We start from the raw sequence: 22,237 nt of genomic DNA, 5'->3' as shown, positions 1-22,237 counted from the left end.
ACTCTGTGTCCTATTCTGTTTTACTCATGATGTTTTTTTTCTCAGTGCAGGCACCACAATGGCTGAATACATCCACACACCTTGATGTGTCACGTTTATCAAGCTGAGAGAAATCCTCCAACAAAAGGCTTCACGAAAATCTATATAATCTGAATGAAGGGCAGGAGGAAACGTCCATCTACCTTTGGTCAAAAAAGAACAGGCTCAGCAGCAATCACCAGGCTTTCAGGTTTACATCAGTGATGGACATGCGGCTGTGATTGATCAGAAGCCGGGTACACAAAAAACAAACTTTGTGACCCGAGTTGACTCCATAACAAGAGAGAGCAGGAGACACACAACACACTCTAAATGTAAGGAGGCACACCTTAATTGTAACACGCAGCACATAACACCTCCTCCCCTACGTCCTTTAGCTTGATTTAACGGAGAGTAGGGAAAGAAGGGTTATACTCTACAGGTGCGAGTTGTCGGAGCAAATGGAAAAGCATTATCTTCGTTTTCTCTTGATGGTAGTACGACAGTTTCATGACTCCTTTCTGCTCCAGTAACATGGTGAGTAATAGATCAGTTAAGGTAAAACTACTTCTCATAGTTAAATACGATTCGTATTTTTTCAACCATGCCTTAACAATCATTTAGTACTGAAACTATGAGAATAATATTTGCATAATCGTAGTCCAACAACAGCAATGGAGCTTTTAATGAAAAATGGCCAATTTTGGAGTGCTCACTCACCCAACCCATCACAATGTTGCTAGTGGTCCTTGAGACCAACTTTCGTGAAGGACTTTGTTTCACGTCCAGACAAAGAAGAAATCAGGATTTGTATTCAAAACAGTAAGATCCAAAGTAAAACATGTATCAATTAACTGCATGTGCAGTTTGTTAACAGTCATTACGGTGAGTGGATATAAACGACTACCGCTGCTTTAAATGAAACCCATAAAGGTTGGCAACATAGGGGTGAACCACCTATTTTCACATCAGAAATGAATGGAAGTAGTCTGAGGTCAGTCATGTCCCCCACGGTATTGACTTGTATTTGGAAGTTTGGATGGGCAACATGGTTTAAATGTCACCATATTGTGTTTTATTCAGATGAACAAACAAGCGGCCTGCGCCCATTTTTCTGGATCAAGCAGGGACGTGGACCTAACCTTTGTGCTTTTTGGCAGGAATTTGAGATGCTGCAGGATATAACTCTTCGTAGATACAGCAAGTCATGATTGTAAGATGAGCAAACAGCATCTTTATTTGAAGACAAAGGGACGCTGAAACCTAGAATTTTTTTTGTATAAAACTGTAAATGGGTGAAGAGATGAACCCATGGGTCACTCACATCCCACCTGTATCTAAATTGAACATAGATGGTTTGACGGGTTTACATGAAACATGATTTCAAATATCAAGATAGCATGTTTTAAAATCCAGATTAACAAGCTGTACCATTTTGCTGCTGTATTTTTTTTTGATGTTTGACCAGGGGGTGGGCCTACTTGTTGTTGCTTTTGTTTTTGGCAGGAATTTGACAAAACAGGATGCTTTGAAATATAACTCCTCAGTACTGATAACAAGTTGTGATTGCAGCAATGAGCCACAGCGTCTTTGTTCTCCATATAAGACAAGTGGAGAGAGATGTATATGCTGTGTAAACGTGTAACTGGGTGCACTACTAGGATGCACATTTAAAAATATCATCCATTCTAGATGTCATTATAGTGATCCATGTTTGAACAAAATTATAATATTTTAAAATATTTCTGATTTCATGATTATTTCATGAGCACACCTAAAAAGTTTACAGTCATGACTCTAAAGTTGATACATGCTTTTATCCTTTCTTGTCAACAATAATGGCAAAATACCTGAGTGTGTGTCATAAATGAAGTGGAGGAGAAAAACCTCCAATAACGATACTTCAAGAAAATCGATGTTAATCTTGAATGAAGGGGCGGAAGGAAACGAATCTACCTTTGGTACAAAACAGAATCAGACTCAGCACCAATCACCAGGCTTCCAGGTTACATTCTGGCATGGCATGGCTGAAGGAACTGAAGGACGTATGGGAATGTTAACAGCCATGGCATCCTCCATGGCTGTTGGAATTGATCAATGCCCGGGTACAGAAAGATCGATAAAAACCTCAATGCTGGAGCAGGTGGGTGATCAAATCTTACCTGTTCGACTTCAAAAGGAGCACGGAGTATGACACTACACACACACACCACCCATAATATTATATTAGAGATATATATATAGATATATAATATATATATATAAATATATGTGCGTGTGTGTGTGTGTGTGTTGTGTACTATATATATAGATGTGTGTGTGTGTGTGGTGTGCCTTTAATTCAGAAAACCTCATGTCACATATACATTGCAGGATCGGGTTATTTGACACAGATTAAATGTTAAATAAGAAATATTTCAATATTTACATCACAGTAACAAGTGTTACACACACCATGAGTAATCTGTAAACCTCAGCATGAGAAAAATCATACGTTGGTTTGGGGCGTACATAAGGAGTAAACATTTAGAAGCATCACTTTAAAAGTTACATACGTTGTTTTTTTGGTGCCTGTTTGTTTCCCAGATATATTAGTGTGTGTGTGAATGGGTGTAGAAGAGACATTAACTTAAGAACGTTTGTAGAAAGGCGCTTTATGAAGTTCCATCCATTTCCTTGTATTAGTTTACGCAATCTGCCCGAACCAATATTATGGCGGCGCCGTTTACCGTACGCGGACACGACACCCGCTCAATGCGGCGTCATGTATATATGGTCTATGTGCATGCAGCCTTTTTGTTTGTTGTGCCTGTAGGCGGGACCAAAGCGACGGAGTGTTTGTTCACAGTGGGTTTGGGCTTGCGTGATCTTACTCGTTATGTTATGGGCCGGTCCAGACCAATAGTAAAAAAAATAATTAAAAAAAATCAGGAATGTATCGGCCCAATAGCACGTCGGGCCCACCGGGCAAATGCAAGGTATGCCAGTTGCCAGTTCCGTCCCTGTCTGTGACTGTATCGTCATACAATCTAATTTTGTTTTTGTTCTAGTGGAGTGTACGTCTGCACTCCATTCACCTTAAATCTAACCTGGTCATCAAGCTGGGTTACTTTGGTCAGATTTTCAGGAACAATGATGGAGCGTGAGAGTGTTGGACGGGAGCAAGGTGATTACATTTGTGAAATAAAAATATGACAATTTTTTTTATTATTACTGAGTATACATTAGAAGATAATTAAATTCCGAAAAGTGTCTCCCACGAAACACTAAGTGGAGCACAAGATCAATATCACTGTGAATACAGAAAGGTCATGAGCAGAAGCTCATGGGGGAAATTGAAAGGGAAAAATATATATAGAGAGAAGAGGGAGCAGTTTTAGTGATTGGAGCACACATGCTTGAACTTCTGTTGAGGAACAGTTATCAAATGACTTTTTAAAATTTCGCTTGAAATAAATATGCTGATATACAACATATAACCAAAACATAACAGGATGTATCTGTGCAACTACCTGCAAGTGTAGAAATGTCTATAGATTTTACAGACTAAGTGAGTGCTGGTCCCCAGCAGGGTAGGGTCCACTGATTCGGTCATAGAAAAAAAAAGTTTTTCACTTTAGTGCTCTTTGAGAGAAATTAATGGGAGGCTTTGGATATTAAGTGGTTACTGTGGACAGAATTTTAAAGTTATCTCAACCCTTGCAGGGGTCATCTGGCCAACGTGCCCACGTGGCAGTGTGGTGCATGGCTTTCGAAGATAGCAGATCCCTCCACAGCTTGAGAAAGAATTTTGGCCACAAGCCTTTGGCCTGTGGTTTGGAGCCCAAAGTCCAAAAAGTAAAGTAAGTTCTATAAGTGAGCAATTAATGTCTGGCGTAAAAATTTTAGCTTTGAGTAATAAACATTTTTATTTGAAGGTGGAGCATGGGCAGCACTTAGCAAGGAAAGGGATATAGTGTGTGTTCTCTTCTTTCTCTTCTTCAGTGACAGCAGAAGGATTCCCACAGAACTGATGTACGTGACCTACATTTTAAATAGTTTTGATACCAAAGTGAAGATAAAATATTAGTGTGATAATAATACTACTGAATTACAATATAGCAAAGTTTTTAGCAAATTAAATCATTACAAGTAAATGTTGACAATAAGGGGGTGAGGTCTTAATTTAATTAAAATACAATTGCCACATCTGGCACAGTGACAAGCGACACATCTTTGATTTCAACTCTGTACTGTATAAAGCAAATTCCTTCTTTGAAATATGGATGTACTCATTACGCTAAATGAATGTTTTTATGTGAGGCCAAATCAACGTAATGTATTATATGTTATACAATTAAACACACAGTATCAGTTAATGTGTTGGGTGGAATGTATGTAGTGTACCTTTAAAAAATCCATTGGGGGTGAAAGAAACTGTTTCAAGCGAGCCGACCAAGAACATTCTACAATTTATAACGTGTCATTAATATCGCAGCACTCTCCAATGTAATGTTTAGTATTAGGAACATATATAATCATTCTTTAGGTTGACTGCATCCGGGGCTGTGAAAAGCAAAACCTTTTTCCTGCTGACCTGTAACTAGGTCAGCCATTCTAGCAGCTGTCCTGTTTTGATCAGCAGTCAGAGACACAGCCGTAATGAAACTATCCTCATTATGTTGTTTTAGAACCGCAAGGAGCGCCAGCAAAGTTGAAAATATGATGAGTCATCTATAGTGATTTCATCACTTGCTCCCCGCTGCGCATTACTCCTTTGACATCTCACTCACCCTCCCTTACTCCCTCCAACTGCTTCTACTGCTTCTCTTTTTTACTCTACAGCCCCTCACGTCCCACCCTCTCACTCTGATTCTGCATTCCTTTCACACCTGTACTCTTCTACTCCTCTGCTGCCTCTGCATCAACAGCCTACTCACCCCTTCACTTCCCTTTCCTTTTAGCACTTCAGCTGTCATTCCCTCTCACTGTACCACTTTTCCTTCCCCATCGTCACTCATTTCCCCTTCACCTGCACACCTGCTTTCTCCTCCCACCTAGGTCCACCTTTTGATTTGGGCTTTTTTTTTTAATCATTTACATGCGCTTTTTTGTTCGCAGCAGTAGTTAAGTTGATGTGTGGTGGCCTACAATCCTGTTCATGGTCAATTCAACCTGGCAGAACTCACCACAATAGCGACATTGCTTAATCAACCAGCCTCTTATTTTAAACCATTTGGTCTTAGCTGTTCAAAGCAGATAAGCTCTTAGTGGTTGAATTAAAGCAGAAAAAAGCGTTTAAAAAGAAGAATGTGGAAAACAAAATGAAGGTCACAGGGGCAGTAGGAATACTTAGCCAAAAAGCTAACGCCAAAGCTACGCTTGTGTAAATGCGCAGCAGAATGTGGCATTATTGTGACTGCTTGATGTTTGAGTAGAAATTACAGCACTGCATTCAAGAAAAAGCAAAAGGAGTTCTGGAGAGTAAATGTGCTGTATATATTGAATGTAATTTTTATAACAGTCAGAGTTTCTTATCCTTATTCAGCTGTTACATAATTTTTGTGCAATTACATGTCCATCTAATCCATTGATAGTGTGTTTTCCCCAAAGTTTCCATAATTCGTCTCATTCGGCTTGTCACCAGTGAATTAAACGCTTCATTGGGACTCATACCATACTCTACAAGTTAGGAGCTTTGGAAGTGAAAGAAAGACATTCATGGGGGTGCTGGGTGATTTAGTTTGTGTTGGTAAGACCAGACAGTTCATCAATCCCAATGACTTTTTTTTTTAAAATGATCCGACTGTAAACTCCTGAATCTCTTCATGTATTGTTTTTATCCTGTTTATAATATTACGCTGAGGGAGTGTGATTCATCAGAAGAGAAACAAGAGAGCTGGTAACAGAACCACTAAAACAGAGAGAGGTTCATTGCCTACTCAGGGCAGTTAAGAGGGCAATGTACACACTGACGGCCACACGCCCTCATTGCAAGCAAGACCTTGTTATTTTGGCGAATGAAAGTGTGAATGTTTTCATCCCTGAGGACCCTGAAAACCCTGAAGGACCGGCACAACATCACTGCTGGTCTCTAACATTAGTGAGACATACTGCGACTTACATGTTTATTTGTTGACTATAACAGTAGTGAAAATTCATGGTTTACAAATGTGATAAAGTTCAAGAAACTTAGTCAGCAGCAAACTTGCTCGACTAACTACTAAAAGTACTTGGAATGTAAAGCAAACCAAACATTAAACTTGATTATTAAAACACCCTATAGCAAAACTAGAGACCTAGAAATAGAGGAGAAGTAGAAGTGTCAAAATTTTACAGTGTGATTAAATAAAGATTCGTCAATAAAGTACTGGAAATGAGGTCAACAATGTATGTTCCTGGGTAGGGGAAATAAAACGAAACGGGCGAGCCGAGAGATGCAGACAGGATAATAAAAGTCTGAAAGTAGAGAGACATGGACTGTTGCTTTCCTCGCTGCTGGACTTTTTTCTATAATTTGTTGAAAGATTTGTATCCTTTTCAGTCTTTGAACTAATAGTATATTTAAAGCCACAAACACATGAAAGTGCTGAGAGTGTTGATTCTTTTACTGAATGGACAGTGTTTGTGTCGAGATCATAAGCATTCTGGGCACTTCATTTGGTGACCACAATGCTTAATGTCTAAAAGCTGGCCTTGTGAGGATGTTAAAAAGTTGTCGCTGACTATCTAATGTGATGTTTAAAGGATCAAAGTAATACAGAAATTCTCTTTGGGGGATCAGGTGTTGTCTGGCTACTATTGTTTTTTGTATCTTCAAAAGCATAAACATACAACCCAGGTAACAATATACTATGAACCAAACCCCTTTTCTACCACCAGGGGTGTCAGTGTTCTTCGGTCTGCCCCCATCATCCTTGACAAAGAGTCCACAGCAGTAGAGGTCCATTTGGTGCCTTGAGGATTGCAAGAGACGTGCATGGCACGTAATTAAAATACTGCGTGGCATCATTAATATCTGGAGAAAGGGGGACAGGGGCACAAGTGGGGTTACTGTGAGTTAAGGCAGACCATCTGAGATCTGTGAAACAGATGTCAAGTTTAAAGGGCGCTGGCAGCTATTGTCTCTGTTTGTACTCGATTTCTGTCATTGTTGAGTCATTGTGAGTCTTCTCTGTGTCTCATCTGCCCCCCTCCCCCAAGCGGTCACCACCACTCCAATGACAACCTAAATACACAGACAGAAAGCTGGTTTTTAAGCTCTGTGTGTGGCAAGTGAAAACACAGTCTTGCTGACGGAGAATGTCAGTAGGGCAGTTTCCGTGTTAAATAGCTCCTCAAAGCACAGTGATGATGAGTTAGCTCTGGAGGATGGGTGGGGTGGTATTTTTTGCCCTGCGTCGGTGTACAAGAAATGAAAGAGAGAGGGGGAGAGATTTCAGTGGTTTCCCTTGCGTAGCAGGGAGCAGCCCCACCCCTCTCGCCTGCCCCTGCAACATCTCAGTCCTGCATGGTAGCTTGTGCAGACAGTCATGTCCCGTGTCGCTCAGTGCCTCTTCACTCTTTTCCCGCTGCCTTTAGAGCATCCTGTCGCACTAATATTCTGATTCGGGTCCTGCTTGCACTCGCCTTTCAAATTTGGCTTTATGGCCATAATTAATACAGTGTTTGACAAAACATGGCTGTTGAAAGCGTACAATTCAAGTATAAGTATATTATAAGTCTGATCACCCTATAAAACAACGGATCACATCTTCAACCTTCACACTGTATAAGCACCTGTATCAAAAAAGCTGTTTTTTAAAGCAACTGTCATAAATAAGGAAGCTGTATACAATGGGTATTTTGTTCTAATTTTAATTACTTATGTAAGAACTAGTGGGTCTCGAACAACTTTACAAACACGCCAACAATGATCTTTCCAGTCCTCTTCTCCTCTCCTTGTAGCCCAGCTAACAAACTGTGGCTAACATTACTAACAGCTGTGGCAGCAGGTCACTGTCCATCAGGAACGCCTGATAAGCTACAAATCACAGGAGTTGAGGTGGACCAGCCGAAGACATCAGAAGAAAAACCAGAGAAAATATTCCTATAAAATCTGCAAAAATTGTTGTTTGGTGTGTGACTTTGTGCTGTAAAGCAGTGCAGATTTCCTGTGAGTGATCGTACCTGGAGCACAAAGTTACAATAATAGTGGCAACAAACAAACATGGCAGGAATCACAGAGAATCATCACCTGGGTACACGGTCAATTGTAAGGCATCAACAGGCTTTATTTAGAGACTTCACAGAATGTGATAGAAATAATATAGGGATATTACTAAACTGCTAGATACCACTAAATCTACACACTGGCTCCTTTAGCGCAAACGGTGTTCTGAAACAGTTTCAAAATTATGTAGAAGGGAACTAAAACAATTATACTGTAAAACATGAAATATTCTTAAGAATTGGCATAGCCCAACTGTTGTTTGCAACATAGGGTTGCTAATCTGGTTTAATATAGAAATAGCTGTAAGGAAATAGTCAGTATGCCAAGTACACAAAATAATACTTATAATATAAGTATTTTATATCTGTCTGAATTTCTACAGTGCTTTTCCATTTTATAGTTCATCATATGAACTGTGTGGCAGCGCCGGTCCTGCCACATTTGGCGCCCTGGGCGAACACCCCCCCCCCGAGGCGAACATTTTCGCGAGCGCCCTCACGGCCGCCGGTGCGCCCCGGGATGGCGCAGTGCGCCCCCGTCATTCCGGTCCCGCCGCCCCCGTCTGCCTTGTCAACACCCCAAAACCGGGGCTCCCGATACGCTAACTGAATGGGCGGTATCGAAAATTAGCGAGGTTTTTTTCTTTTTCGGGGGCTCGTGCGCCCCCCACGGAGATTGCGCCCGGGGCGGCCGCCAACATTGCCCAGAGCTAGGACCCGGCCCTGACTGTGTGTTACGTAACTGGTGTTAAAGTAATGTGGTAAAGTAAACACCTGTTTTACAATGTTAGGAATAATCATGCTGGCCAGTGGAATAAAATAGAGAATGGAAGAAAAATACAGGAAATGTAGTAACAACAGCACACAGACAACTCATTAATAATATATGAATCGTGAAACTGAGATGTAAGCTTTAACATATGAAGAAAATGGTGGGTGCAATAAAACCAGTGAATAAAAGCGATCCATGGACTGAGCCTCAGTAAAAGTTCCATGTGTTGCTTCTGGAGTTTTTTCCCTTCCAGGGTCTCATGCTATGACAACATGTCACTTTTACAGCATGTCAGCTTTCTTCCTGAAATAAATATTTTTAATGTCTTTGGTCTGTGGTGTGTCACATTTATGGTGAACATGTATTATTTTTGGGATCAGCTTCTAAAAATTTCTAACGGTCTTATACGTGTTGCTCTTGTTTCTACCGCTTGTTGTCAACAGTAACTGGCAGTCCCTGTTTTCTCTCCTCTTTCTCCTGAAATCTATCCGTTGTGTTTCTGTTTTCACGTTCTAATGTCTCACTTTCATTCTGTTCCTTGTTTGCTCCCTCTCATCCTGTGGGATGTTTTGTTTTGCTTAATCCATCTCCTCTTCAATGTTTTTGCACACACACTAGCAAGTTTCCTGATGATCCACCCCCTCCCCTCTCTCTGCATCACTGTCCCCTCCCTCCCTGTGCTGTAAGTGCAGGCCCTTCTCTGACCTCTCCACTACATAAACCTAACCCTCATTCCGGTTTTTTTTGCCCTTAAGGTAACTGTTTCTCACATCCAGTTCAATTTACTGCTCATGGTTTTAATACTCCTTTAACCTATATAGATAAAAAAGGTTGTTAATGTCCTTTCTGATATTTTGGCGCATGGACTCAGAGAACAATTTTAATTAGTAAAAATTGGGCACGATGTTTGTATTTATCAGGCAATGGAAGTTCTAATCATATGCTAATGGAACATCATTGTAAGGAAATGAAGGCTCTAACATGTTTTATTTTCAACCACACTGTTATGTGTTTTTATTGTGTCGCTTGCATCCAGTTGGGTTCAAAGAATAATCTAGGAACGGGCCCTTGGCTTTTTTTTTATAGACCGTTCAAACAGCCCAATCATTTTTTTGCACAGTCCCTAATTTAAGTGTGTGTGTGTGTTGTGTGTCGTGGGCAAGTCATTAAAACATTTGTGTAAATTGAATTTGTAAATATGTCAATTCATAAACTCAACACGTGCGTTCGTTTCCACGGCTCGGAAATTGGCATGTGGGTTGGAGGTTGTTCTTTCGCAGAGTCTGTTTGCTGACGTCCGACAAAACCATTCCCATTCAGCGACGGAAGACAGAAAGAAAGAGAAAATGAGAGAGAGGAGAGAGAGAGAGAGAGACGCTGCAACACTCAGAGCTTAGTGGAGGGAGTTCCTGGAGCTTGGGGGTTGGCCTATGGAAAGATACTGTGTGTGCCGCCTACGCACATCCCAATGTGACCGTATGTTTTTAATTACAGACAAGAGTCACCTTCAGGACAGAACACAGGACTGCCAGTTTAGCACTGCCAACAGGATCACCTGTTTTAGACACATGTATCGTGATTAGTGTAAGCAGACGTAATTCAAAATGCAATCACACAGTGTGTACAGTACAGATCATCGTTAGAGGTTTCAGAGAAGCCAGTTAGAGTCAGGGGTCAAGGGTTAACTGAGGTTTTTGGGTTGTATTTAGTGCAATATGATTACATGTGTATACGTGTGTCCTTTGTGTGTATGTAGCAGTGGGGGAAGAATGATATCAATATGAACTCATGTCATCCCAGCATGAGTTTTGACATTGGCCAAAGAGCTTCTCTTGAGATTGTCCCAGATCCGCTCAGATTTTCTCAGTCTCCAAGTGCCCCGTAAATGTCAAAACGGGGTTTGAGTCAGTTGAACGTTTGAAGTGAAGTGTTTTTGTTGAGGTCCTTCTCCACGGTTGTTAAACAAGGCACAGTCCTGGTAAACCTGGAACAAGAAGTCATTTTAGCAACTATTAATTAGGTCTTTGCAGCTTGCTGCATTTTTTTGTGAATGATGAAATATGAACACGGTAGTAGTAAAACATGATTCGGTCTCTGTCTGTGAATTACTTTTACTAATGAAAGTCTGACCCCTTCATTCATTCATAACTGTTGACTATGTGACTCTTCATCAATCATTTTATTTGTACTGTTAGCCCAAAGTCACAAAGTACATTTGCCTCAGAGGGCTTTACAATCTGTACAGGGAGTGACACCCTCTGTCCTTAGACCCTCGGTTTGAGTGGGAAAAATTTTGTAAACCCACAAAAAAAACCTTAAACAGGGAAAAAAAAATGGGAAGAAACTTCAGAAAGAGCGACGGAGGTGGGATCCCTCTCCCAGGATGTCCGTCCGTCCGTCTTCTTCCGCTTTATCCGTTTTTATCGGTCGCGGGGGCAGCAGCTTTAGCAGGGAGGCCCAGACTTCCCTCTCCCCAGCCACTTCTGCCAGCTCTCCCAGGGGGACCCCAAGCGTTCCCAGGCCAGCCGAGAGACATAGTCCCTCCAGCGTGTCCTGGGTCTTCCCGGGGCCGCCCCGGAGGGACGTGCCCGGAGCATCTCACCAGAGGAGACTCCAGGAGGCATCCTCACGAGATGCCCGAGCCACCTCAGCTGGTTCCTCTCATGCGAGGGCAGCAGCGGTTCTACTCTGAGCTCCTCGCGGATGGCCGAGCTTCTCACCCTATCTCTAAGGGAGGCCCCAGCCACCCTGCGAAGGAAGCTCATTTCGGCCGCTTGTATTCCGATCTCATTCTTTCGTCACTACCCAAAGCTTGTGACCATAGGTGAGAGTAGGAACGTAGATCGACTGGTAATCGAGGCTTCGCCTTTCGGCTCAGCTCCTTTTCCACCCGACGGACGGTGCCGATCCGCATCATTGCAGAAGCCGCACCGATCCGCCGGTCGATCTCTCCGTTCCATCCTTCCCTCACTCGTGAACAAGACCCCGAGATACTTGAACTCCTCCACTTGAGCAGGATCTCATCCCCGACCCGGAGAGTGCACTCCACCCTTTTCTGGCTGATAACCATGGCCTCGGATTTGGAGGTGCTGTTCTCATCCCAGCCGCTTCACCTCGGCTGCAAACCGCTCCAGAGAGAGCTGGAGGTCACGCTCCGATGAGAACCACAGGACTAGATCGTCCGAAAAAGCAGCGACCCAATCCTGAGGCTACCGAATCGCAGCCCCTCAACGCCCTGGCTGCGCCTAGAAATTCTGTCCATAAAGGTTATGACAGAACCGTGGACAAAGGGCAGCCCTGCGGAGTCCAACTCTCACACGAAAACAGTCCGACTTACTGCCGGCAATGCGGACCAAGCTCTGGCACCGAGAGTACAGGGACCGGATAGCCCTTATTAATGGGTCCGGAACCCCATACTCCCGGAGCACCCCCCACAGTATCCCCCGGGGGACACGGTCGAACGCCTTCTCCAGATCCACAAAGCACATGTAGACTGGTTGGGCGAAATCCCATGCACCCTCCAGGGCCGCGCTAAGGGTATAGAGCTGGTCCACAGTTCCCCGGCCCGGACGAAAAACCACACTGTCCTCCTCGATCCGAGGTTCGCAATCTTGCGGACTTCCTCTCCAGAACCCCCGAAAGACCTTCCGGAAGGCTGGGAGTGTGATCCCCCTATAGTTGGAGCACATATCCTCCGGTCCCCCTTTTTGAAGAGGGGAACCACCACCCCGGTCTGCCAGTCCAGAGTACTGCCCCCGATGTCCACGCGATGTTGCAGAGACGTGTCAACCAAGACAGCCCCACAACATCCAGAGCCTTGAGGAACTCCGGCGACCTCATCCACCCCCGGGGCCCTGCCACCGCGGAGTTTTTTAACTACCTCAGCGACCTCAGCCCCAGAGATGGGCGGAGACCACCGTGGGGTCCCCAGACTCTGCCTCCTCAAAGGAAGACGTGCTGGTGGGATTGAGGAGGTCTTCGAAGTATTCCTTCCATCGACCCAAGACGTCCCTAGTCGTGGTCAACAGCACCCCGTCCCCACTGAACACATGTTGACAGTGCACGCTTCCCCCGCTGGCCGCCGGATGGTGGTCCAAACCTCCTCGAAGCCGTTCGAAAGTCGGTCTCCCTGGCCTCAACGAACTCCTCCCACGCCCGAGTTTTTGCTTCCGCCAACCGCGAGGCCGCATTCCGCTTGGCACTCGATACCCATCAGCTGCTTTCAGGAGTCCCACAGGCCAAAAGGTTCTGTAGGACTCCTTCTTCAGCTTGACGGCATCCCTCACCGCCGGTGTCCACCAGCGGGTTGGGGACCCCCACCACGACAGGCACCGACCACCTTACGCCCACAGCTCCGGTCAGCCGCTCGACCAATGGAGGAACGGAACAAGGTCCACTCGGACTCAATGTCCCCCGCCTCCCCCGGGACAAGAGCGAAGCTCTCCCAGAGTGGAGATTGAAACTCTTTCTGACGGGAGATTCACCAGCCATTCCCAACAAACCCGCACAGAACGTTTTGGGCCTGCCAGGTCTGACCGCCATCCTCCCCCACCATCGGAGCCAACTCACCACCAGGTGGTGATCAGTTGACAGCTCCGCCCCTCTCTTTACCCGAGTGTCCAAAACATGTGGCCGCAAGTCCGACGACGCGACCCAAAGTCGATCATCGAACTGCGGCCAAGGGTGTCCTGGTGCCAGTGCACATATGGACACCCTTATGCTTGAACATGGTGTTCGTTATGGACAATCCATGATGAGCACCGAAGTCCAATAACCGAACAAGACTCGGGTTCAGATCAGGAGGGCCGTTCCTCCCAATCACGCCCTCCAGGTCTCACTGTCGCTGCCCACAGAGCATTGAAGTCCCCCAGGAGACGAGGGGAGTCCCCAGAGGGAGCGCTCTCCAGCCACCCCTCTAGGGACTCCCAAAAGGGTGGGTACTCTGAACTGCCATTCGGTGCATGGCACAGACGACAGTCAGGACCCGTCCCCCTACCCGAAGGCGAAGGGAGGCTACCCTCCGTCCACCGGGGTGAACCCCCGTACAGGCGCCGAGCCGGGGGAGGAAACAAGTATTCCCACCCCCCGCTCTGCGCCTCTCACCGGGGGGCAACACCAGAGTGGTAGAGCATCCAACCCCTCTCAAGGAAACTGGTTCCGGAGCCCACACTGTGCGTCGAGGCGAGCCCGACTATATCTAGCCGGAATTTCTCAACCTCGTGCACCCGCTCAGGCTCCTTCCCCACCAGAGAGGTGACGTTCCACGTCCCCAGAGCCAGCTTCTGCAACCGGGGGTCGGACCGCCAGGGTCCCCGCCTCTGACTGCCGCCCATCTCCTTCGCACTCTGGTCCCCCCTGGACCCCTCCCATGGGTGGTGGGGCCCAGGGAAGGGGGCCCATGTTCTCTTTCGGGCTGTGGCCCGGCCGGGCCCCATGGGTAAGGACCCGACCACCACCAGGCGCTCGCCAACGAGCCCCACCCCAGCCTGGTCCAGGGGGGGGCCCCGGTGGCCCGCGTCCGGGCAAGGAAACGTGGTGTTCCTTTTGTTCGCATATCATCAGGGGGAATTGAGCTGCGCTTTGTCTGGACCCTCACCCATGACCTGTTTGCCTTGGGAGACCCTACCAGGGGATAAAGCCCCGACAACATAGCTCCCAGGATATGTGAACACGCAAACCCCTCCACCGCGATAGGTGGCAGCTCCAGAGGGCTCTCCCAGGACGGACAGGACAAATCAACACAAACATACTGTAAAATTACAATGACTGATAGAGCACAGAAACTCTGGGGAAGTTTAGTTAGTAACATGCATTAATGAGACATGTATGTTTACAGATGGTGTGAGAGAGGGTGGGGCGGGGGGGTGAAGTCCCCCGGCAGTCTCATCCTATGGCAGCATAACTAAGGGATGACCAGAGCCAGCACTAACTATAACCTTAATCAAAAAAGGAAAGTCTTAAGTCTACTCTTAAAGGTGTTGACCGTGTCTGCCTCCCAAACCCAGAATGGTAGTTTGTTCCACAGAAGAGGAGCTTGATAGCTAAAAGCTCTGGCTTCCTTTTGGAGACTATAGGAACCACAAGGAACACAGCGTCCTGAGAGATGTGATCTTATATGATGTAAAATGCTCTTTAAGAGAGCCAGGAGGTCTCAGATGGTCAAGAGTAGATTCTAAATGACTGTTTGCACAGTACACACATGAGGAAACACTGTATTGTAAAGACATCATTGGTCATGATGAATTATAAGTTAGCTGGAGCAGCATGTACATGGGCAGGATTATAATAATAAAGCTGATACTGATTTTGTTATTTTTTTTAGTGTTATTTTTAAATGCATCTTCAATGTTGCTCTTTCATTTTTTTAATAGTGAAATTATCACATACTCTGTCTGACTTGTTTGTCCACCAGGAGAAACATTTCCTCCCTGCTCCAGTTTAACTCTTCTTGTTTCCATTCAGGACAATTGTTAATTATTTCTTTTAATATATTCACACTAGATAATATTGTTCATTTTTATATTGATTATAATTCCACTGGTATGTTATTCCACCATTTATTAAATGTGGCAGCGTAGCAGCGACCAAATCCAACATCTAGTGTTCGCTCATCCAACTATAAACATGTGTAAAGGAACAGTGGCCTACCAAATAACCTAAATGTTTTCCTCAAATAAGTCTTGTGAATGTTAAATATGATATAGACATTACTGCAACATGTGTAATGATGAATGTCATGGATGAAGGGTTGGTGAATCTGTTGTGGCCACTGACATCTCGTGTGAGGTTATTTAGTATTACACTCGAGAATGTGGTAGTATGAACAGAGCATTGTGGGCATGTCAGCCTTTATCATAAGAGCAAAAAATATATTATTTATTGTTCTTCACCATTCTTCTTCTTTCTCTTCTTCTTCTTCTTCTTTTTTGTGGGCAAGTTTTTCCTCACTCGAACTGAGGGTCTAAGGACAGAGGGTGTCACTCCCTGTACAGATTGTAAAGCCCTCTGAGGCAAATGTACTTTGTGACTTTGGGCTATATAAATAAAATTGATTTGATTTGATTTGATTTGATCTAGTGGCAATTGATATTGCATTTAGGTTATTTGTAAGCAGGTTGAAAACCAATGACTGTAAAACTGGGGTGTCCAAACTTCTTTCAAAGAGGGCCAGATTTGACATTGTGATGATGCCCGGGGTCCAATACTAATATTTTATAAAATGAAAAAAAGAACAATAAAAGTTACATACAAATGCACTGTTCTGATACAATTTTATTTTTATTGTCAGTTTTTAAAAATGGCAATGTTACCAAATCTAAACCAATCAGGCGTGAACAAATCTAAAAACCAGTTCTTCCTTTCTTTCATCTGAAGTCAGATAACAAAGAATAAATTGTATGGAATACATTAAACTTGCATGAAGTTGATACAAATCTTAACCTCGTGTTCATTTTAAACATGACTTATTATGAGTAAGTCTGTTAATATTAAAGTTTAAAACTCATCACTCTCACCTCTTGTCTTTCACAAAATCATTCAGAAAGTAATATTTTGTGTCACTACAGATTTACCAGTCTTTAGACGTTAACATTTATTTCATTCAAATGCTTCGTTATATCAACCAAAAAAAAAAAAAAAGGCCAAATCTTCCAGCCATACATTATCTGACAATCCTAACAGGCCATAAATAATATATTATAAAAATGAAGCTGTGGGCCAAATGAAATCTGTCCACAGGTTGTGATTTGTCCCCGGGCCGGACTTTGGACATGCCTGCTGTAAAAGCTATACTGTCTATATATGTATATACTGTATATATCATATATGTCATTGCTCAAAACACTCAAGAACATGAATTGATTAATTTTAAAGTATATATTTTTTGGCCATTTATGCCTTTAAAGAGAGAGAAGCAGAGAGAGGGGGAATGACACACAGTAAAGGGCCGTCCGAAACATTTCAAATAATAACAAGCTTTAAAGAAGAAAACACTGGCAAAAGTCCTTTAATTAATATGTTTTTGTATTCCCTCAACAACATAACTAAACGTAATTATTGAAACGTATAATGGTGGATTGCATAATGAAAAATCCCCAGTGAAAATACAGAAGTGACATTCATCACTTTGCAAACATTGAGAGTTCAGAAGGAAAGATACAAATCTGTGAATGAGAACAATGATGGGATTAAGATGAAAACACATAAAAATTCTCAAAGTTTCTGTTGTGTAGAGTCTGAAGAAAACACGCTTCAGATGCAAATGTGTGTTTATTGAAAAACAAAACATGTGCACAATCAAGATTTCACTGACAGCAAGTTTGACAATGACCTATATTCAGTTGAAACTCTCTAATATTACCAGTATTATACTGCAATATAATTAATCACATCGTTCTATATCATGTAGAAAAGGAGAGAAGAAAATGAAAAGAAATCACAAATTGATTAAACAACATTGTTGAACTGGGCTTTCCACTACAGTTGAGAATTCTCAGCTCTGTTACCATGAAGAAGATTTTCTCAGGGTTTCACTGATGATAACACAGGTACTCAGTGCTGCCGTCAGTACCTTCGTTGAGATTTTGTCTAATAACATTGACACCAGCCCTCTCATACACTGGGGCAGCATCTGGATTGACAAGCAGGGTGATGCCCTTTATGGGATGAGTTCCCACTTTCTTGTACCACATGTACACCTGGTTACCTCCAGTCCCCTGGTTGAGATCAACACTCACTAGCATGCAATGTTGTTGCTGAAGGCTCTGATACTCTTGATTACTGTTGGACACTTTTAGATCAGTGAGTGCATTCGCTTGGTTGGTGGTCTGACGGTACCAGATGAAGACAAATGCACCTTTGGCACCCTTGTTAGTATCTTCATCAACACGAATGTAACCTTGCTGCAAGTAGTCGGCATCTAATCCAGAGGAATCAGTGGCAGTGATGTCACAGATGTATGTTTGTTTCTCTCTCTTCATCCAGATATGGATCCAGTTTCCTTTAGCTTTGCGGTTCAGATCACAGGCCAATCGCTCCCAGTCATTTTTAAACTTGAGACCTTCACGTTGAACATCTACAGTGACATCAAGCTCCACTATGGGAGTGTCATACTCTGTGCTCCCTTTGAAGTACCACAGGTAGATGTAATTACCACCTGTTCCAGCATTGAGGTTTTTATCGATCTTCGTGTACCCAGCACTGATCAATGCATCATCCATTCCATTATTGAATGTAACCTGAACCCTGGTGATTGGGTCTGAGTCATGCTCTGTTTTGTACCAAAGGTAGATGAAGTTTCCTTTTGCCCCTTTATTCAGATCAACATTGATTTTTTTGAAGCCTAGTGATTGGAGGTTTTTCTCCTCCACTTCATTAAGGGACACATCAAGGTTTGTGATGTATTCAGCCATTGTGGGTGACTGCAGATGAGAAAAAAGATCATGAGTAAACACAGTAGGACGAAAAGTCGAAGCATGACTGTGTCTTTTCTGGTGAGCTCCAATATAATCATGACAAATGGATCATTATAATAATACTAATACTGAACCCATTTACATAAATTATAATAGTTATAATAGTTATCATAGTTAATTAAAATCTAAAATAGAAAATGACTGCTCCACAGTAATAAATGAATAAAACTCTTGAACACTTACGTGTCTGCTGACAGTGAATGTTACAGTAGGTCGTAAGAAGTCAGTTGATCTGCTGAATTCTGTTGTACCAACCAACAGTCAGCTGCCTTTATATAGGGAATGGAGATGCTGTGGCTCATTGTGCAATCACTTGTTGTAATCATTGCCAAGGAGTCATTTTTCATTGAATTGTTTAACACTTGACGTCTGAATTCCTGTTAAAACAAACAAGTGACAACAAGCTTTACAGCATACACACCTGGGGAAACTTGTGCAGGTGCTTTGAGTTTAGTAGATGATTAGTGTGTGACACTCAGTTTAAAGCATTCATGCCCTGCAAAATTTGGGCTGATTTCTTCACAGCATTCAGATTTTTGGAATTCCTGTTTTCGTGGGTTTTATGAGCTGGATGCCCAAATTATGTAAAAATAAACAAATGAATACTTGAAATTGTTTGAAATGTGGGCCCTGAATCTATAATCTATGAAGGTAATCTATGGAAGGGTCTGTATTTACATTGGAGGGAACTAAAATATGCTCACAAAACAGTAAGCTGAAAAATACAATTGCAGAAAAAATGTGCAGAAATTTGAAAAATAAAATAAAGAGGAAAGCAAAAAAAATGGACAACACTGCTGTACCCCTAGCTGTCACTCAGAGTGCAGAATAAATTGGTTCAGAATCATTCTTTAACATCGTTGTTGAGAAACAAAAAAATGTGTGAAGAAGTCCCTATAGAAATTGAGCAATATGATGTATTGTAACTATCTTAGAAAAAATAATCAAAAACTGTCCTGAATGGAAACAAAGTTAAAGTGCACAAAAAAATGTTCTGCTAGTGGATAAACTCAGATCTATCACATAGAGGTCATGTGATATTTTAAATGTATTACCAAAACGACAAGAGCAGACATCGATACGGGGAAAATGATTGTAAACAAAATCAGTATCGACTTTATTATTGTTGTTTGCATCGCTGATAGATGCCTAAAAAATAAAATAAAAATGTTCTCATACTCTAACAAATGTTAGAACAATGTAAAAAGGCTAAAACTATCCTGTCCTGAATTGTACATGCTGCCCCAGCTAACTTATAATTCGTCATGACCAATGATGTCTTTACAATACAGTGTTTGCTCATGTGTTACTGTGCAACAGTCATTTAGGATCTACTCTTGACCACCTGAGACCTCCTGAGCTCTCTTAAAGAGCATTTTACAAATGGGAAATTCTTCAGTTAGTCTTAAGTTTGTGATTAATAAAACTGAAGGATTTTACTTTAAAAATGTCACTTTTAGCTGTTTGATAAATATGAACTGTGCTTGATCAGCATGATAACAGTGATGGGATTAAAATGGTGAAAAAAAGAATACATGAAAATACTCAAAGTTGTGTAGAGTCTGAAGAAAGCTCGCTTTAGATGCAAATGTGTGTTTATTGAAAAGAAAGAAATGTGCAGAATAAAGTGGTACAGAGTCTTAATATTCAATCATTCTTTAACATCATTGTTGAGAAACAATGCCCCATCATTGTGCAATCACTTGTTGTAATCATTGCCAAAGAATCATTTTCCGTTGAATCGTTTAACACTTGATGTCTGAATTCCTGTCAAAACAGGAAGTCTCCTCCCAAACACATCAGAGACTGCACCGACCTGTCTACATTCTAAACACTATTCACAAAGTGAACAAAACTGTGTTGTTGTAGCTTTAATGATTGTTTTAGTGTGAATTCAGATAGTAAGTGTGATAAAATGTATAATGTATTACTGACAGACTTTAGTCAAATTCAACTCAGGAATGATTATGTTTGTTCTAGCAGGAATTCAGAGGTCATTGTGAAATCACTTGTTGTAATCATTGCCATTCCTGTTAAAACAAACAAGTGACAACAAGCTTTACAGCACACACACACACACACACACACACACACACCCAACCCTTCTGTTCTTCTTCTGTCCTTCTTTCAATCAAGTATAGTGGATTGGTGTTGATTTTTATTTTTTTATTTACTTGTTTGTTTATTTATTTATTCATTTGATTGCCCCACACTTTTGTATTTAATGTTTTGCTTGCATCATACATAGGACTACATACAGGCAAGAAAATAAAACCGATTAACAAAAATGTCAAACAAAAAGAAAATTTCAGACCTTGACATCTTTCTACCTTATGACCTCAGTTTAATATTGACACTTACTGTAGTAGAGCTATATTAGAGTTGTATTAGAATTGATTGATGGCTTTCATTTCATTGACAGCAAGTTTGACAATAACCTATATACCATTGATACTTTCTGATATTACCAGTATTATACTGCAATATAATTAATCACATCGTTCTATACTGTATCATGTAGAAAAGAAGAAAAGAAAATGAAAAGAACTCACTAAATTGATTGAACAACATTGTTGAACTGGGCTTTCCACTACAGTTGAGAATTCTCAGCTCTGTTACCATGAAGAAGATTTTCTCAGGGTTTCACTGATGATAACACAGGTACTCTTTGAGGCCTGCATTGCCTGTGTTGAGATTTTCTGTAATAACATTGACACCAGCCCTCTCATACACTGAGACAGCATCTGTGTTAACAAGCAGGGTGATGCCCTTTATGGGATGAATTCCTTCTGTCTTGTACCACATGTACACCTGGTGACCTCCAGTCCCCTGGTTGAGATCAACACTCACTAGCATGTAATTTTGTTGGTGAAGGCTCTGATACTCTTGATAATTGGTGGACACTTTTAGATCAGTGAGTGCATTCGTTTGGTTGGTGGTCTGACGGTACCAGATGAAGACAAATGCACCTCCGGCCTCCCTGTTAGGATCTTCATCAACACGAATGTAACCTTGCTGAAAGTAGTTGGCATCTAATCCAGAGGAATCAGTGGCAGTGACATCACAGATGTATGTTTGTTTCTCTCTCTTCATCCAGATATGGATCCAGTTTCCTTTAGCTTTGCGGCTCAAATCACAGGCCAATCGCTCCCAGTCATTTTTAAACTTGGAACCTTCACTTTGAGCATCTGCAGTGACATCAAGCTCCACTATGGGAGTGTCATACTCTGTGCTCCCTTTGAAGTACCACAGGTAGATGTTATCACCACCTGCTCCAGCATTGAGGTTTTTATCGATCTTTGCGTACCCAACATTGATCAATCCATCAGCCATTTTATTCGTGAATGTAACCTGAGGCTTGGTGATTGGTGCTGGGTCTTGTTCTTTTTTGTACCAAAGGTAGATCTTGTTTCCTCCTGCCCCTTTATTCAGATCAACATTGATTTTCTTGAAGCCTAGTGATTGGAGGTTTTTCTCCTCAGCTTCATAAAGTGACACATCAAGGTTTGTGATGTATTCAGCCATTGTGGGTGACTGCAGATGAGAGAAAAGATCATGAGTAAACAGAATAGGACACAAAGTCGAAGCATGACTGTGTCTTTTCTGGTGAGCTCCAATATAATCATGACATTGTAATGATGCCTAAAAAATGTACTTTGAACACACTAATACTGCACCCATTTACATAAATGATAGTCATAGTTAATTAATCTTATTTAGATTTAATTAATTAATTAAACAATTTCCTCCCTGCTCCAGTTTAACTTTTCTTGTTTCCATTCAG

At 42.3% G+C, this 22,237-nt stretch overlaps 1 protein-coding gene across 1 annotated transcript; it reads right to left on the bottom strand.

Annotated features, from left to right (window-relative positions):
- Window positions 1-17,229: 17,229 nt before the first annotated feature.
- Window positions 17,230-18,866, bottom strand: LOC113746832 (uncharacterized). Its single transcript, XM_027283905.1, has 2 exons — window positions 18,637-18,866; window positions 17,230-18,399 (listed from the first exon to the last, which is right to left on the bottom strand). The coding sequence occupies exon 2, from the start codon at window positions 18,388-18,390 to the stop codon at window positions 17,509-17,511; it is 882 nt and encodes a 293-aa protein (XP_027139706.1). The 5' UTR covers window positions 18,391-18,399; window positions 18,637-18,866; the 3' UTR covers window positions 17,230-17,508.
- Between the last annotated feature and the right edge of the window lie 3,371 nt (window positions 18,867-22,237).

This window comes from Larimichthys crocea, chromosome XI (genome assembly GCF_000972845.2).
Source record: "Larimichthys crocea isolate SSNF chromosome XI, L_crocea_2.0, whole genome shotgun sequence".
In the NCBI taxonomy this organism is placed as follows: Eukaryota; Metazoa; Chordata; class Actinopteri; family Sciaenidae; genus Larimichthys; species Larimichthys crocea.
The sequence above is the reverse complement of the archived record's forward strand: the minus strand, read 5'-3'. Positions and strand labels throughout refer to the sequence as shown.